Source organism: Stegastes partitus, unplaced genomic scaffold (genome assembly GCF_000690725.1).
Source record: "Stegastes partitus isolate 25-593 unplaced genomic scaffold, Stegastes_partitus-1.0.2 Scaffold306, whole genome shotgun sequence".
Classification (NCBI taxonomy): Eukaryota; Metazoa; Chordata; class Actinopteri; family Pomacentridae; genus Stegastes; species Stegastes partitus.
Window position 1 is genome coordinate 109,301 of NW_007578037.1, and position 16,914 is coordinate 126,214.

The window sequence follows — 16,914 nt, forward strand, 5'->3', positions numbered from 1 at the left end:
AAAAAAGCAGCATCTGGTCATGATCAGAGATGTTTGAGATGTTAGCAGACTGACATTTCAAATGGTTTCATTCAAATTGTGTAATTATCCAACATTTTAAACATTAGATTAAAAAAAAAGAATATAAACTGTTTGGTTGAAGTTTGGTTTCCTCCTCCAATTAATCGTCTCACAACCCCTGGCTCCACTAGTTCTGAGTCTGACCGCACTGAAAGCATGTTGGACTTTTGTGAACGTATTGTAAACCAGCTGAACAGCAACAGAACATATTGTTTCATTCTGTATCAGAGCTTTTACCATTTCCCAGAAGAAAGTGGCCATCTCACTGCGGTTCTGCAGGACGGCCCAGATGAAGAGTGAAGCCCAGGGGAAGAGGCAGCGCCGCTCCCGATACAAGCAGTCGCCACGCAGCAGCTTACTGGCACGCTGGGATCAATGAACAAAATTAATGGAAAAGGTTATCGGGTTTTCGAAAAGCTTTGACGTATGGCATATTTGTTTATTCAGACAGGTTCACAGTACCCGGAGAGCTCTCCTTTTGGATGAGATCTTCTCTAAGCCCAAAGCATCATAGTAAAATGGCTGGCAGACATCTCCCATTAACAGTTCAAGAACTCCTGACACCTGACGAAACAGTAAGTAGAGCAACAGGAGGGTGAGTTTTCTTCACATTACTTAGAATTCTACTTGAGCAAAACTAGTTTACAGAAGGGATTCTCTCTCTCTCTTTTTTTTTTTTTTAAAGAAAAATCCACCTCAAAAAGGGTGATATCCTTCACTGGTCCACTCTGCATGTTCTCTGCTGCCACTTTGGAAGGCGATTCCACGCTGGATGAAGCAGGTGCAGAGGCTGCAGTTCCCAGACGTTCCACCAGGCGGCGCTGAAGCAGCTGGTAAAGCAGCGTCCCATCGGCCACAGAGCGATAGAGGCTTTCCAACCTCCCGACAGTCAGGTAGTCCAGGATGTTCAAGCCATTCTCAGTGAAAAGCCGCACAAACTGGGGCTTATCATTGACCAAAGCATCCGTCATGGAGTCCTCCAAGTCTTCATACTGTTTGATTGAATAAAGATGATTATTTTTTACACAGGACAACACTTATTTTCTTTTATAATGCCTTCATAACATCAGGTTTAAACCATTTTAATTGTCAAAACTGGCAGAATGCATCTGCTTTAGAGTGGGGGTATTTCTCTCAGTGTAACAGCTGATGTGGTGCGTTTCTCCCCCCTCACCCTCCAGTGAATGTCTCCATTGAAGAGTTCACTCTTGGCAATGTCAACCCTGTTCCACGTGACCGCGAGCTTCAGCTCTTCATTGTAAGGGCTGGCGTCAACTGATGCACGCTGCTTACTCGCTGAAATACAGAAACAAACATGAAAATGAAGAAAATGCAGCTGGGTTGGCCCCTGAAAGATTTGCAAAATTGACTATACAGATTTGCTCCATGTACCTCCCACTAATGTCTTGAGCAGGACTGTGTCGAAGTCATTTGGTCCCTCTTGCTCCCCATGATAGACTGTAATCAAGTCTCTGTTCTGGTAGATGCTCAGGGCCTGGAGACACACAACAAACACAACACTTGGAGATACTGAGAAGGAGATTTAAAAACATGCATCTTAGAAGAAGAACAAGAAGAGTTTAGTGACAAATAACGCTGTCAAACCCATATCATTAACTGCACAGCTTCTCCATGCTGAGCGAGCAGGATTAAGATAAGAGCGCGACTCCAAACAATCCCTGGCTCAACAGAAATCAGCATAATAGGATTTTAAGCACTGATTACATTAGCGCTGCAATAACCATTAAGAACACTGATGAGTTAATAATCTGCCACGAAGCTCTGAAGTGTGAAAACAATAGTTAGGTTGGCTTCAAAACTGGCTCTTTTACAACAGAGAGAGACACCACATCCTGGAAACAAAGATTTATTCAAAGATAGGTCTGATTTATTTGTAATAAGGTGAGATATTCTTGTCCGTCTCTACTTGTCAGTGCTCATCTATAGAAAATCAACCTTGTGAATACAAGCTGCCACTAATAGGAAGATTTGTGTAGAGAAGCAGACATGTAAATGGTACACATTTATATAGCAACTTTTAACCTTGGGATCTACAAAGCACTTCGCAAAACAGAAAGCTCAGTCAAAACACTGGGTAAATACTGCCTTTTCTTGCACTGCAATCTGGATATTTTCTAAAATCAAATATATCACACAGACTTTGACAGCACATGTCCTGAGCAGATCTGCAAAATTAATGCCAAGCCCAACCAAAGCACCGACAGTTATCGGCTATATTCTAAACAGTCGATCCTCTTTCAGTGTTGCAAAAATAACCCATGCCACAGCTTGTGAGTGAGTTAATTGTGGAGCAGTAAAAACTGAATAAATAACAGCCCGGGGCAGCAGAATCTGGGACAAACTGAGACATGAAGGAGTTTGAGAAACAGCCAAAATGTCCACAGGCCCACTGGAGGCTTAATTAATTTTCTTTACGTTAAATACAACAGTGATAAATGCTGATGGTTGTGCTCAAAGAAAGACTACAGGGTCAGTCACATAAAAAGACTTGCTAAGAGAGCAGAAATATGCTCAGAAAATCTATTTTATCAGGAAATATCACGTGAGTAAACACAACCTTAAGGCATTGACGTAAAGGTCGCAGGGTGAACCAGAAGCTCCCTGGGATCGTGAGTATCAATGTTAACCTTCATGTCAATCTAGTCAGTAGCTGCAGAATAAACAGGGCAAAAAAAGCTCACAGGCCTTCCTCTCCCATGTTCTAAACTTGCACAGAGACAACTGTCCACAGCTCTCACCCGTTCAACGAGTTTGTCTGTCTCCGCTTCCGCAGGAAAGTATTTCTTAACCCGTTCTGCCACTCTGTCTTTCACATCCACACTGGGACCCGCCCCGCTGTCGCCTTCATCGGAAGACTGGACAACAGGAGCTGAAGACAGGTTCTCCAGGACATCGCTCAGGAAGTCAGCCATGCCTCCTGAGCCAGCCAGCACCAGCCAGGGCATGGAGCTTTTCAGAGAAAGATCCACTCTCTGATAGAGGGAAAAAAAGAGAGGCATTTACATAATCTGAATATAAAAGCAGGTTTTTGGATTTTAACCTAATCTAATGTGACTGTACCTCTAACATGCTGGCCTCCCCTGATACCAGCATACAAAGGACAGGGATGTCAATGCTGCCACTGCCTGTAAAGACACAAACATTTCCTAATCTATACCAGTTTATTGAGACAACAGTGCTTACGATCATATTTACACAACAGCTGAGAGGCACAGAAAGAGCACACTGTGAATTTTTTGATAAAACTCTGCTCGACTTCACATGTTGAAGCGCTGCGTCTCACGTTCATGTACTGGCACGCAATGGCTGCAATCCAGCAGATACCAAAGGATCATCTTATCATCACGTGCATTAATAGAGAATCACCACAAGAGGGCCGAACAGATTGAAATCCAGGCTGGATGTGAAAGAATGTGTTCATAGTTGGAAGAGAACTCCACTTATCAGAAGTGTCTCTGTTTGTTTACAGTCAGGTTACACATAAAAAATAAACACTAGGAGTAATGGTATGGGGGGAGCAGAGATAATAGCAAAAATATAATCTGTTTCATTCAGCAACAATCAGTTCTGAGTGGACCTTAGTCGAATGCTTTAATGAAAGACAATGTGCTGATAGTGTGTTATCAGTCTTCATTCAAAAATACTGGTTATCTCATATCCAACCAGCAGTTCCAATGAAAAAAAAACAACACAGCATGCACAAGCATCCTATATTTTTCTTTTTCAAAACAAAAATTCTTGTCATCTGAGTCTGAATTTAATAGTGTACAATATATTTCATTATGCCAACTCTCACCCCATATGCCTGTGCGCTGGTGGGAGATGTAGTCCTCCAGTTTGGCTCTGAAGCCCGTCTCTCCTCCTCTGCGGCCCACACTCCCATCGTCCACCAGCAGGAAGGCCTGGTAGTTGTTGTCCAGGCAGCAGGAGTCTCGGGACGGGTTCTGGACGTAGTACTTAGCAGGAAAGCTGCCCTGCAAAAGCAGGAATCCAGGGTACATTATTTCAGAGTTTAGTCACATATTATCAATATGCGCAGAGTAACAGAGGTCCGTATTTGGTGGATCCTTCGAATGATGCGATCCAAGTGCAGTCTGGACCTTAAACTATCCAGACGGAGGACATATTTAATTTGAGCCCTTCATGATGAAGTCCCCACATACATATTTTACGAATGCAAATCACAACAGGGAGCTAAGAAACAACTCCTAAACCTTTAAACTCATTTGAAAAATCTGCAGCAAATATAAAAACACAACCTAAAAGACCAGATAATCTAATCTAAAGCAAATGTTACTGTTCTGAAAAAAGCTATTTTTTTTTAGCAGATGAAGAAATCTGTAAACACGCGGGCGTCTGTACAACCTGAGGGTTGACCAGCTGGTCCCGGTTGTGCACGAGGCCCCATGACGCGATGCCCAGCGCCACCACCTTGTTGAGGGAGACTGACGAAGCCGCAGTGGCATGATCTCTCACTGCCTCGCCAACACACCTACCGACGCCTTCACGCAAGCCTGCTGTCAGGATCCACGCGCCTGGGTGGAAAATATTAAAACAGTGGGTGAATCTTTTAGGAGGGAGAAAGACAGAAGTGTTTTTCTTTGCTGTTAATAGCTGGAACTTGACTACATCAGAACAACTTCATGCCATGACAACCTCTGTGCTATTGAGTAGATCCCATTTATCAACAAATCAAATCACACCACTTGAGAGAAGTTAATCTAATTTCATACATCCATACTCGCATTTCTAACTTTGTACATGTACATATTTCAGACATAACACTTCATCGTTTTTGCCTTTTATTATTTTCTGCAAAGGATTTATTGCCAATTCTGCTGTGAGCCATATCCACAAATGAAAATTCTGCATAAGTTTCTATATTTGCAAATGTAGTTGTTGGTATAAAATGGACTGGAATTGCATTACATGAAACAAAGTAGAATTACAGAGAACCACGCTGATCAGATTAGACAGTAACAACACTGAAATAGAAGAAAACGGAAGGAAGGGAAACACATTATTGATCCCCAAGTGGGGAAGCTGAGCAGACTGCAATTTGATGGGAGTATGAAACCTACAGATACCATTGAAATGCACATAACTACAACAGCTTCAAGCAGTTCTGCAGTGCAAAAGCAACATGTACTCTCTCACCACTCCACCCTCCTTCGCAGTAAACATGTTTAGTCCAACCTGTCTCCATGTGTGCACCTGTATGTTTTTGAATATGTCTTATGGGGTTTGTTTTGAGAACAGCTAAGCGACCTCAAATGACAGCAGCTCCGTATCGCCGTGTGCCACCTGCACTTGGCAAAGTGTTCAGGAGGAAATGGCCATTGTAGTACCGAATTAGGATCAAACCCCGGGGAGTCATACAGTGTAAGGGGACTACACTTTGAAACAGCTGGATTTTTCCTGCTAAAGCTGTCGTGAGTTTGTTCTATGTCTTCCAAGAAGGCCCTGATTCACTGCTGCCCACTGATTTGTCAGTTCTGTGGAAATCTTTACAAATTTCATGAGGATTTGACTTCATGTGTTAGTCATGAAAATCAGCTGTTACTCAGCAGTCTGAAGTGTAAACAGTATTCAATTTGTAAAAACATGTGTCTGTTTTCTTCACCTACAATTAAAATTTTCATCATAAAACATACAAGAGGTAGAAAGAAATACTACAATCACTTCATTGGAGTTATGCAATATTGTAAAGTTATATAACAACACAAACAAATGCCATAGTAGGCTGAAATACTAGTTATTGTAATAGTAGTATTTGTCAGTTGTCAGTCAGAGAAGAATGGAAGTCAGTATTTTTGATATGTGGGTCACTCGATAAGAACTAACACTATTTCAGAAAGACTAAAACGTTAGTTTCCACACTAAAGGCAACATTGTCCATTTACGTCATTCGTCAAAGGGGAAGTTATGATGACATATGCTGAGATTTGATGGTAAGACTTACCAACTCAACAGTAAAAGGGAACCGAAATCACAAGCTGAGCTAACAACAACACTTTCAAAAGTGCACATGAAACCTCTGAGCCACCCCCTTGCAGCAATGTTTGTTGTGTCAGTTGCTACTTGGGGTCAGTTTGCTTTAGTGATTTGTTTACCTGTGCTTTGCGAGGCCTTCACTAGTCCCTGCCTGAGGACCTCTCGCACCCAGGTCTTCACCTTAGTCCTGCCTTCTCCACCCACAACAGAAACCACCAGGTTGGGTGAAGGGAGACCCCAGTGGGCTGTCATCAAGGTGTAGACCATAGATGGAGGGGTGTCCCATGACAGACGCAGGTACTGACGGATGAAAGGGACATTTGGTTGATTGAAAGGAACAAAACACAGATTAAAACTAAACAAATGCTTAAAATTAAGCATTTTGATCATTTTAGCATGAAAACTAACATGTTCAATCAGTTTCTTGGCCTCTGGATTCTAGTAGAAATGGCTCAGATTTGATATATAAAATCCGAGTATCTAACTCTCAGTGCATTGCCTTTGTTTACTCAGGTGCAGCAGTAAGTTAAAGGTTAGGAAAATCAAAAGTACCAACTAAAGCAGCTCTTGAGGGAACTGAATCCTTTTGAAGGCACTTGGTCTGAAAGCACTACAGATTTGATCATAATCTCTAATGCTACACAAATAAAGCATTTAATGAGTCATTCAGAGAACATTTATCAGGCACCCACATAGCTGTGCCTCTTGCTGGCTCCTGCGAACTGCAGCTCTCCGAAGGCATCAGTTGGGTATTCAGACGAATGCTGGGCGCTGTCCCAGTGGTTCACAATCGCCGTGCTGAAATAGTCACCGAGAGCCACAGAGGCATGGGCATCTCTGGCACCCCCACACTGACACAGTGCGCCATTACTGAGAGAAGTGGGAGGATAATACATCAGTGTGAGAGTCTGATCAGCTTTTCAAACATCATTAAAGTGAAAAGAGAGACTTCACTATCACAAAGCAGCATTCACAGTACCTGAACGAGTCCTCGACAAAGGTGGTGCACACTCTTTTCTTGATGATTTTGGGGATCCAACTCTGAAAACATTTCAACAGTTTAATAAACTGAATTTACACACATGTCGTTTCAATTTAAAGGACCTTAAAACCAGTTCTTGTAAGCATGTGGCTGCAGGGTGTAGAAAACTCTCAGATGAGAGCTGTTGACTTTGGCTCGTAGAATGACCTGGTGATAAACTCGTGAGGCATGCAGTGCCTAAAACACCTGGCTGTGACTTCTGACGCGGTGCTGTAGTTTCAGCTCATGTTTTTAAGCTGGTGTGTGTCAGACTGTCTGAGGTGCGTGTGTGTGCATGTCGACACGTATCTTCAGTACGTGTACACATTCTGCAGTGCAACTACAAACCTACATGTCAAACAAAAGAGCAACCCGACTTCAAACTAGACTGGACTGAAATTAAAATAATAACTTAAAGAGTTTCTTATCATCGGAAGAATGAATTTGTAATCCACTGTCATGTGATTTGCCAAGTGCTAATGTGTGTACATGGTTCTAGAAGGACATTTGACTAGAGGTGCCTCCAAGAAGTAGAATAGAATAGAAAAATACTTTATTTATCCCAGGCCTGGGAAATTACTGAAGTGGTGGGAGGGGGGCATGCTCACTCCCTAAATAGGTCGTTTACATCCACTGAAACTAAGATATTGTAGTTTTAGTAACTAAGTATCTGAGTGCAAGCAAAAGCACCAATCAATGACTGTAACACCTCTGCGTTTAACAGCCAGTTGTGCATCATGTTCATAAACTACACAGAGAGCGCAAAGGACACAGTTTGGGTGTCTTTAGCTGATGGAGGCAACACACAGACTTCAAAACAGTGACAGCAGCTGAGATTTAGTTGGTAGCTTCCAGCTGCTTCCTGTTCCAGAAAGGTGCATGTATTAATGCACAACACAACAAAGTGTTAGTTTTATTATTACAGTGCTGCCCACTTAATGTCATACTGCTTTATAGAATGTCCCGTTTATAATCATAAAATATCTAAGTCCTGAATCATTTCCTACATAACATAATATAGTAAAACAGCCCGTTTATTGTCATAGAATAATGTCAAAATCCCAGTTTTTGTCATAATGAAATTCCTAGTTAGGTGTGATTCAAGCTATAAAGACTGATGAAGGGTGCAATCTCGTTCGTTAGAGGAAAAATACCTTTACTTCCTTGTAAATATGTTTATTGACTGAAGTAGAAAGTAGGCAGTTTTAATGTTTGACCTTTTTTCATGTTTCATACACTTTTTTCTCATTTAATATTTAATAAAAGTTTAAAACAAGTCTTGTTTTCTTTCCTTAAATGCTTTATTTGCCAAATACGTGCTAAATACATCCGATATAGGCCATATAGATCGTGCTAGTCCAGTACATAGGCTAGCTTTCACACCCAAACTCGCCGCCATCTTGAAGCCTGCTTATTGGAATATCCCAGATATAGTCATAACTCCATCCTGGACCGAGGGTATGATCATAAACGGGCAGCACTGTACCAAAATATGGGAATGTGTAACCCCATAACAACGAAAAAACGTTTTAGTGAACTATAATTGGCTCTTGTTATATAAATTATCCCCACACATGGACCTCAACACTGAAATTTCCCCCCTTAAATACAGCGCAGAATCCCTTCTTGTAGGCAATTTTGAATGGTAATAACCCTAATAAGTAAAATATTAACTATACCTATATTAGTCTATGCATGTCATAAAATTAGCAACAATAACTGCAAAATAAGAAATCCCAACATATTAGGATGCCCTTTCTTAGCTTGTAGTTTTTAATTTTTTGTGTCCCACCCAAACACCGCCAGTGGGCCACCCCTGTAAGAACTTTCTAGAGCCGCCCCTGCTAACACGGCGGCCCCGTTCCCTTTATTTGTGCCAGCTGCGGGCAAACCAGCCCTGGGGCTCTGCCAGTAGTGCCGCGACACGAAATGGGACGCAGCCATTGTTAGAGTTAATACTACAACTTTAAGAAGCGTTTAATTAGCTGTTCATGGTGAAACGCTGAGCTACACACGAGTTAGCTCCTCATAATGGGTGTGCTCTCGACTTTTTTTTGGCAGATAAAACATTTAAGTGGCTGTTTTATTAAAAACGAGTCGCCGGAGCGCGTTTCAGTTAGTGGCTAATTAGCCGCCGTGAAGTTAAGCTAGCAGGTTGGACGAGTTTATATACGATGTAAACAAATGTGAGGCGGAAACTAGCTGGCCTGAGCTAAACTTATCTGCAACTCCACGGCGGCTTTATTTTCCAAGAGCAGACGCTGAAATGTGAGTATTTTCACAAGTAAATACACGAACATCAGCCTAATAAGTGTTGCCCGAAGCAGATAAATGGATAAAAACCCCGACGTCGTGCCTCGCAGGGAACAACTGCCAACTGTAGCTTGTACAACTTCCACTTTTCACACTTCTCTCGTATTATTCTTTCGCCCAAACACCACCATGTCATCACAACTGCAGCCGAAGGGTTTTTATGGAAATCCTACCCACCTGGTCCTTCTCAGATTTACTGATTTTGTCTCCTCCACCTCCGTCTCCTTCTCCTCCTGTGTCTCTCATGTTTTTGTTTTTTTTCCTCTATCTGCCGGTTGTCAGAGAGAGGTTTGTGGGGAAACACTGGAGCATTTCTTTCTGACCATTTTCCACTAAATTGGCTGCCATTGAAATGCCATTCCCAAGCGTGTCTCAGCAGTCAAGAGGGGAAACTAGGTGCGGTGTAGACACGCCACACAGGTGAGGGTGTGGTTTCACAACAGGCAGACAATTTGTAAAACCTCAACAAAAAAAAATAGGAGGAGCAACTTCAAACCACAGACGTTTCAAACACAGGGTGTGAGCTGATTGTGATCCCTGTGCAATGTGAGTTAATTTCACCAGTCAGATCTCTTTCTCTGCTGGAGCTGGATTAGATGTGGTGAAAAAAAAAGAAAGAAAGCCCTGATACATTTTCACACCTCTGTAGCAGACAGACAACTGAACACACACAAGCTTGTGCTCTGAGTAATTTGCTGCTCTAATGGAAGACTAAAAATATCACACAGTCAGGCCCTGATTTCCAGCAGAGCCAGAGGTGTAAATGCCTCCTTCAGCCTCACTCCATCAAGGGCAATATGAGCCAGACTTTTGCATGCAGGAACATTTTCAGTGACTGGAACGTTTGCTCATTCTGGTGTAAGTCACCCCCCCCCCCAAAAAAAAAGAGAAACACTGTGCAGGGTTACGACACAGCTATGTGATCTCAGACACGCCACCTTTTAAAAGACTGATGATCTAAGCAGACATCAACCCATTCATTTTTTTCAATGTTTCCTCTTAAGCAGGTTAATCCAAGCATGCACAAACTATAATTCCACACGATTGTTTATATTAAATATTTATTGTAGAATGCATTTAAATATTAAAGACTTTAGATTTTAAAAAGTAAGATAGATTAGGATTTTACACAACATTCAAACATCCACATTCTATGTGCTTAATGAGCATAAATCTATAAGTACCAGTCAATCAGAACATATATAGAGATATTTGGTTGTAAATAGATGGAGATTTTGGGAGAGAGCTCTCCGTCATCTTAGTCCTTCAGTGCCATCAGTCCCTTTTTGGCCCTATCTGCCAAATCCATCCGGATGTTTGGCGTTCTTTGACTCCTCTTTTGTACTTGCTTTGCTGATGTGGTATAAAGTGTTGGCTAGGTTGTGAACCTGGCACGTCCCGAACTGGCATCCACGCTGAGGTGCACGTCGTGGACGTAACTTTGCCGCCATCCTGTCAGCGATGAAGAGGAGGGTAAAAAGGGGGGGTAAAAGTCAAACTTGGCACTCAAAGCGATAATTTCCAGTTTTCAAATAAGCCACAAACATACAATTTACATTTTGCTGGCAGGTGTGATCAGCAGAAATGAAATAAACACTGGAAGTAGACTTTCACTTCCAATACTCTGCATTAATAACCTACAACAGACCCTTTACTGCCGCTCACAGTGTGTCTTGAATTTCTCTTTACCTGTGTTTTAGAGCATCAAGGTCAAGATGTTTGTCTTCTGAACGAAATGGGATGATCTTCGGTAATGGAGCGTGGTGCTCGTCTGAGTCTTTTGACCTTTCCACCCCGGCAGCCTGGACAGTTGTTCCTTGGAGGACGATGTCTGCGTCTGACCTGTGGGTCCAACAAAAAAATAGTATTGATTAGTATGCAGAGGACTTAAAAAATGTAACAGAGATAAACTGACATTACATTTCCACAGCTTTCCTCCTCCTCCTTTACATACATATAAAAAGTTATATCACGCTTGAGGCAGAAATGTTTTGAATTTCCTTCTCCAAGTAGCACACAGTGGGTGATATATCACACGACTACTTTCAGTGTTTTTTTTCCCGACATGAGCTGTGTATTTGCTGAAGTTTTTCACTGACCTTTGAGTTGGTCTCAGAGGGGAGGCAGCAGTCAAAGGCACAGTCAGAAGCAACAGAACAGCTATCTCCATACCGCAATGGCCTGTGGTTAAAGAAAGAAAAATGAGGGATGTGACAGAGAACATACTCTTCTGACCTGACTTATCAACAATACAGAGGCACAAAGTCTGATGATGATGATTAAAAAAAAACAAAAAACAATTAAGGTAAAAAGTGTATTTATAAAAAAAAAAATAAAAAATCATAATTGTTTGATGGCACTTACCGCCTAGGAAGTGTAAAAACCTGCAGTGGCTTGTTGAGTTAACCATTCGTGGTCTCTTGCTGATTGTTGGATGCTCAAGTCTGTCATCCCTCTCTGCCTCAGGTCCTTTATAGTGTGATGGCAGGGTGAGGGGGTGTGTCTGTAATGTTGTCCTGATGCTGCCTGACCTGCTCCCACACTTGTAATTTATCAGTCATGGTGGCAGTTTTATGCTCTATTTACAAGAGCTGTGATGCAAACATAAACCATCCTTAAACAACAGTAGCCAAACAAAACTTAAACTTAAAGTGACCTTGTACCTTCTGCGTTGTTTACATTGATCCTTATGCTCACTTTGCTGCACCAGCCCCCCCTCCCTTCCTCATTCACATCCTCCTCCATCCCTCCACTGCCTCACTTCACTTGCTGCTGAGCAATTGTTCCAGAAATCATTCTTTCATTTCCATCACCTGCAGGAAGCCCGCTGAGCCCAAAATAACCCCAATTCTCCTCCAGGCTTTTCTTTATCGCCCCATTTTTCCTGTGCCTTTTTCCCTTGAGTCACTTGTGTCGTCACCATGTTTATTCCTGAAATGTCCTTCACTCACATCCCCATGCACAGTTTTTCAAAAACAACTCCTTGATCTTGTAGCTTTTCCTCCAGATGATAAATCTAGTTTTAGATGTGTTTTGCTAAAATTACAGCTTCCAGGATTGATCGTAGCTCTGTTAGCCTGCTTACCAATGCTCACAGACACAAGAAATGACGTTATTAACTTTCCAGTTTCAGTTTCAGCAACATAATAACAGCGCTCTAGGAAGGTATCCCCCTTTTCTTAATCTTTTAATAATACAGTGAATCCATGGGGAGTCAGTGTCACATTTCATGTTTTCTAGCCTCCACACTCCCCTTTTCTCTGCCGTGCGCTTTCTCAGTCGTTCCCAACTTCCCCCTTTTAGTCCATTGTATAGTTTTCCTGTGACTACCACTTGAGCAGGTTGCATTGTCAGAGTGGTGCACTGAGTCACTCCAGTCAAGTGATTGTGATTTCTCATATGATTAAGCATTAGCTACGCCATGTGTTTATCAGAAGAAACGTGATGAGAGCAGAGTAGTCAAACCACCTCGGTGAACCAGTTCCTGCACACCTGCAGCTGCCAAGATTGGAGCAACCTGATCACTTTCTGTCCGTAAGACATGAGTGTGAAACATTTTGAAAGCAGTCTACAACCAAAGTGGAGAGAGTCTGTAGCCACAACTGTTGTGTGTGTTGTTCCTGTGTTGGAGTGTAAACAGGCAGTTACTGGTGCTGGATTATTTACAATATTATTATTATATGTGTTTGTTGATGTAATATGAATATTTCATTTTTTTTTAATTGAACGGTACTGATGAAGGTACATGAAATAATTTTTAAAAATTGTTTTTCATCCATATCAGAGAGTAGCATGATCTATTTCTGTTCCCTGCAGATTTTTAGACGTAATATGGTGACGCTGTGTAATTACCACACTTGTTATTTGGTTAAACATCTTTTTCAGACATGTTTAAATCCACACCAATATACTTTTATTATTAGTCAATAATAACAAAACAAAACCAAGATTTGTTACCTGTTAGACATTTTTACCTTGAATCTTATTATATGGCAGAACTGATAACTCCATTTGCCTTTTATTTTGAAACCATTAAGTTGCGTTTGTTAAGTTATTATTATTGTTATTATTGTTTGTTTATTTTTTTCATCTTTTTTTGAACTTTCCTGCCAATATAGTGCCATTATTTCTCTTGTAAATGTATTAAAATACCATAGAATTTAATTTTTTTTAAAATCACTATGACTCCTCCTGTGGCCACTTATAACTGGAGGTGAGGGTATAAACAGATAATATATAATCATATAATAAACTTTGGTTTACACATATAAAATATGACTTAACAGAAGAGTCAATGCTATACAACAAATACACTTCAAATTGCCCACATAGCTGCGTACAACTTTTGTAAACAAAGGCCTTTATTCCTGGTTTATATACTGTTTATACATTTTACAAGTGTTCTATGGACACAGACACTGAAAAGTTCCCGTGTTTCATGTCAACTTTCAAACTGTTATGTTGTCGCAAAGCTGTAAATTAGTTTAAAACTCAAATTAAAGGTGAGCACAGAGAAACTTTCCCTGTTCAATAGATGAATCTGAAAACAGCCTCGAGCATCAAACTCTGCATGTACATACAGGATTCCCACTCTTTCCCTGAAATTATTTTCCAGGACTTTTCCAGGACATATTCAGCCACTACAGACACAAGTTATCATGTCACACACTAATACATTCCCCTGCCCCCCTCATTCTTTGCATTTACCCAGATTGTTTCGATGTTTGTTACTCAGACACTTGATGTTTGTCTATGGCTGTAATTTATCTATGAAAAATAATTATGACATGATTTGTATTGTAGGATATTGCAAACACACCCACAGATTACAGGGTAATAATTAGCGTGACAAATTAGAGTTGGGAGGACAAATCATTTTCCAGGATAACTTTTTTTTTGGCCTTTTTGCCTTTATTATACACAGGACAGTCGAAAGAGAGACAGGACAGTGGAGGAGGAGAATGGGGGAACAGGTTGCAGCAAAGGGCCATGAGCAGGATTCGAACCCATGGCCACTGCATCGGAGACTAAAGCTCCCGTACTTGGGTCGCCAGCTCAACCAGGTGAGCTAAAGCAGCGGCTCTAGCATCCAGGATAACCTAACCGTTTCCAGGACATATGACCTTTTTTTCTCATTTTCCATGTGTTTTCCATGACTGGAAAATTGCTCAATCATTTTCCAGGTTTTCCAGGACGTGTGGCAACCCTGATATAATTGTACACTGTGATCGTCAAACATCCAAGTAAAATAATATTAAATTAACTGTGTTTCTCAGTAGAGTGGGAGTTTGAGAACGTAACTAATACATATGAAATCACTATAATCACTCCCTGTCACTACATTGTTTAAAAATAAATAGAAATAAGAAAAAAAAACACAATAAATCTGCACATTAAAAAAATAGAAAAATTTATATCTCCATGCAACACAACAGATTATAAATGATTAAATTAAATTCATGACAGATACATAAAATAACCGGACTGTACTGGAGACTTTGTGGGGAAAAAATAAACATCATACAAACATCCCTAACAACAACAAGATCCATCTTTTTTTTTTTTTAATTCTTACTATAGTGGATTGACCCTTTGAAGACTCTGCATGTAGAGGTTAGTTGTGTAGAGGTCATTTGTGACAACGTGCAGTGTATTGTGTAGCAGGTGTTGTGACAGTTACTGGTGATACTAGTTTTTGTCACTATGATTAAAGTGTAAAATCCTTGATTGCGTCAACGACCGTTGTTTTTTTCCACTGGGTTGGAAGTTCACTGTGGGTCATCCGTCTCTTGTAGCTCTGACTTGTTGATATCCTGCATCTAATTCATCTTGAAGGAATATGGGTTTACAGAACGGTCTGTAAGGCCTCCTGACTTTTCTCCCACTATCAGTGACGTAGTGCACATCCTGTTGTTGTAGGCCTGCGGCCATCAGCCGTCCACTTCAGCATCCCGGACCTGTTTCCTTTACCCACCGGGCACAAGAGTGAGCATCCTGCCAGGAAAGCCTGTCATTCACTCACATATCATCTTCTCACAGATTTCATGTGACAAGGCGCTCAAGACACATAGCTACGAGTGTGTGAACTTCTTCTTAAGCTCATTAGTACAATGAGTGTTAGAGTTGAAAGTAGTGAAGCTACAAACAAAAGGGGCTATTTACTCGAGTAAAACCAGAACTTGAACAGTGTGTTTGTCGTCACCTCTCAGTGCAGACTGATTTCTGTCAGAGGTATTTTGGTGTAGATTAGCACCATCTGTAGCTTATGGCTTGGATATAATGTTTACCTTCAATAGAATCCATTTATAATGCACAGCTGTGCACATATTATGAGATAAATAACGTCAGAGCAGGCTGACTCAACTGGGGAAACAGTGCCATCTTCTGGGAGTAGACACAAACAGCATTGTAATAAGGTGCACAGAATGTAATTACATCACGTATAATCAGTGCATTATTCCTCTGGGATTGATTGATTTATAACTTTCACATGTTTCAGATTCTAAACTCTCAACTAAAAAATACAAATGTTATCTTAAGTGGCTGTGCGGTTACATTTCTCAGCAATGCTTTTCAGGTCCAGCTTAGCCATCAGTTGCTCCTGCGATGTTATGCAACAGCGAAAGAAGCGTGACGAAAAAAACAAAATCTTCATGGTTATTTTAGAGTTTTCCGAGCTATTAACAGATTTCAGTAAAAGAGTGTTAAAGCTGGACAGAGAGAGAGAGCGGAGCAGTGCAAGTCTGAAAAACCTGTAAAAGGTTAGAGGGTCAATACTGAGAGATATAAGCTTAGAGTCCATTAGTGGATTATAACCATAAACACTCCATGGCTCCTGCATCTCTCTTGGATTAAAAAGAGAGACAGAGAGAGAGAGAGAGAGAGAGAGAGAGAGGCAGACAGAGAGAGAGGTAGGCAGAGTGCATGAGGGTGACTGGAAAGCAATTGAATTGAGCAAATTCAAAGGGAGAAAACAGCACACTGCACTTACGTAGAGTAAGAAACACTTGGCAGTGAGCTGACGCAAAGTTGGAGCAGTGAGATCTCCTTGGATCGGGGATTCTGCTTACCTACAGTACATCACCTGGCTGATAAAGCGAGCTGCACAAGGTAGGTTTAGATGAACATATGGTCATCTGTAATCTGTCTGCAGTCCTGTTTTATGTGTCTTTATCTTTCACATCAGTCTGAACAGTCATGGAAGACATTCAGAATCAATTTCACAATCTATGAAGAATCTATCAATGATCACATTGATCTGGTTGTCATGCGGACAAAATGGTAGTACCTTGTTAAAAGTCCATCATTTCTGCTCTTAAATATCACATTTATTGTCTTTTATCTGCACATTGCTTATCTACAGCTGAAAAAATATTTACTGTACAGTGTTTTTATTGCTTTGTGTTTGGTAACCCATAACCACTGTCACCACCATCCTCATTATTGTTGTGTAACTGTAATTTTGTTATGGCCCGAATGATCTCTGTGTGTGTGTCTGTGTGTGT

General features: G+C 41.1%; 2 protein-coding genes across 4 annotated transcripts in view; one reads left to right on the forward strand and one right to left on the reverse strand.

The window, feature by feature from the left end:
• Window positions 1-10,103, reverse strand: part of LOC103358358 (transient receptor potential cation channel subfamily M member 4-like) — a 17,912-nt gene extending 7,809 nt beyond the window's left edge. Inside the window, exons 1-13 of one of the 2 annotated variants that reach the window (XM_008283287.1) lie at window positions 9,587-10,070; window positions 7,055-7,116; window positions 6,768-6,945; window positions 6,195-6,375; window positions 4,447-4,616; window positions 3,878-4,055; window positions 3,142-3,206; window positions 2,820-3,053; window positions 1,453-1,555; window positions 1,235-1,356; window positions 756-1,052; window positions 523-624; window positions 298-426 (exon numbers count right to left, since the gene is read on the reverse strand). In XM_008283287.1, coding sequence (XP_008281509.1) covers window positions 298-426; window positions 523-624; window positions 756-1,052; window positions 1,235-1,356; window positions 1,453-1,555; window positions 2,820-3,053; window positions 3,142-3,206; window positions 3,878-4,055; window positions 4,447-4,616; window positions 6,195-6,375; window positions 6,768-6,945; window positions 7,055-7,116; window positions 9,587-9,655 — 1,890 coding nt within the window. In that variant the 5' untranslated portion in view covers window positions 9,656-10,070. Of the gene's footprint in view, window positions 1-297; window positions 427-522; window positions 625-755; window positions 1,053-1,234; window positions 1,357-1,452; window positions 1,556-2,819; window positions 3,054-3,141; window positions 3,207-3,877; window positions 4,056-4,446; window positions 4,617-6,194; window positions 6,376-6,767; window positions 6,946-7,054; window positions 7,117-9,586 lie in introns of both variants that reach the window. The other variant, XM_008283288.1, reaches the window with a different exon arrangement.
• Window positions 8,317-16,914, forward strand: part of LOC103358357 (synembryn-A-like) — a 15,540-nt gene continuing 6,942 nt past the window's right edge. The window contains exons 1-3 of one of the 2 annotated variants that reach the window (XM_008283285.1): window positions 8,317-9,364; window positions 14,334-14,472; window positions 15,329-15,394. In XM_008283285.1, coding sequence (XP_008281507.1) covers window positions 14,418-14,472; window positions 15,329-15,394 — 121 coding nt within the window. In that variant the 5' untranslated portion in view covers window positions 8,317-9,364; window positions 14,334-14,417. The remainder of the gene's footprint in view (window positions 9,365-14,333; window positions 14,473-15,328; window positions 15,395-16,914) is intronic. The other variant, XM_008283286.1, reaches the window with a different exon arrangement.